General features: G+C 47.8%; 1 protein-coding gene across 1 annotated transcript in view; it reads right to left on the bottom strand.

The window, feature by feature from the left end:
- EMH_0036650 (uncharacterized protein) overlaps positions 1 to 207 on the bottom strand; it is a gene marked incomplete at both ends in the record, with an annotated part of 2,660 nt that overhangs the window by 1,167 nt on the left and 1,286 nt on the right. Inside the window, one exon of the mRNA XM_013495110.1 lies at positions 81 to 182. Within this exon, the coding sequence (XP_013350564.1) occupies positions 81 to 182 (102 nt within the window). The remainder of the gene's footprint in view (positions 1 to 80; positions 183 to 207) is intronic.

Genomic DNA, 207 nt, shown 5'->3' on the forward strand with positions numbered 1-207 from the left:
GAAGAGTTGGAACCCACTCCGTCAGGAAGTATATCTAAAAAACAAAAAAAAAAACAAAAAAACAAATGCAGTGCAAGCACCTCCAGAAACAATGGCGTGAACGCAACTTCCGCCTCCACTGTGCAAACGAACACAGGAGCACTAGCAGCAGCAATGACGACCAACAGCTGTAGCAGCTCCAGCTGATAGGCGCAACCAGCAGCAGCA

The sequence above is a fragment of the Eimeria mitis genome, genomic scaffold, assembly GCF_000499745.2.
Source record: "Eimeria mitis Houghton genomic scaffold, Emh_scaff1422, whole genome shotgun sequence".
In the NCBI taxonomy this organism is placed as follows: domain Eukaryota; phylum Apicomplexa; class Conoidasida; order Eucoccidiorida; family Eimeriidae; genus Eimeria; species Eimeria mitis.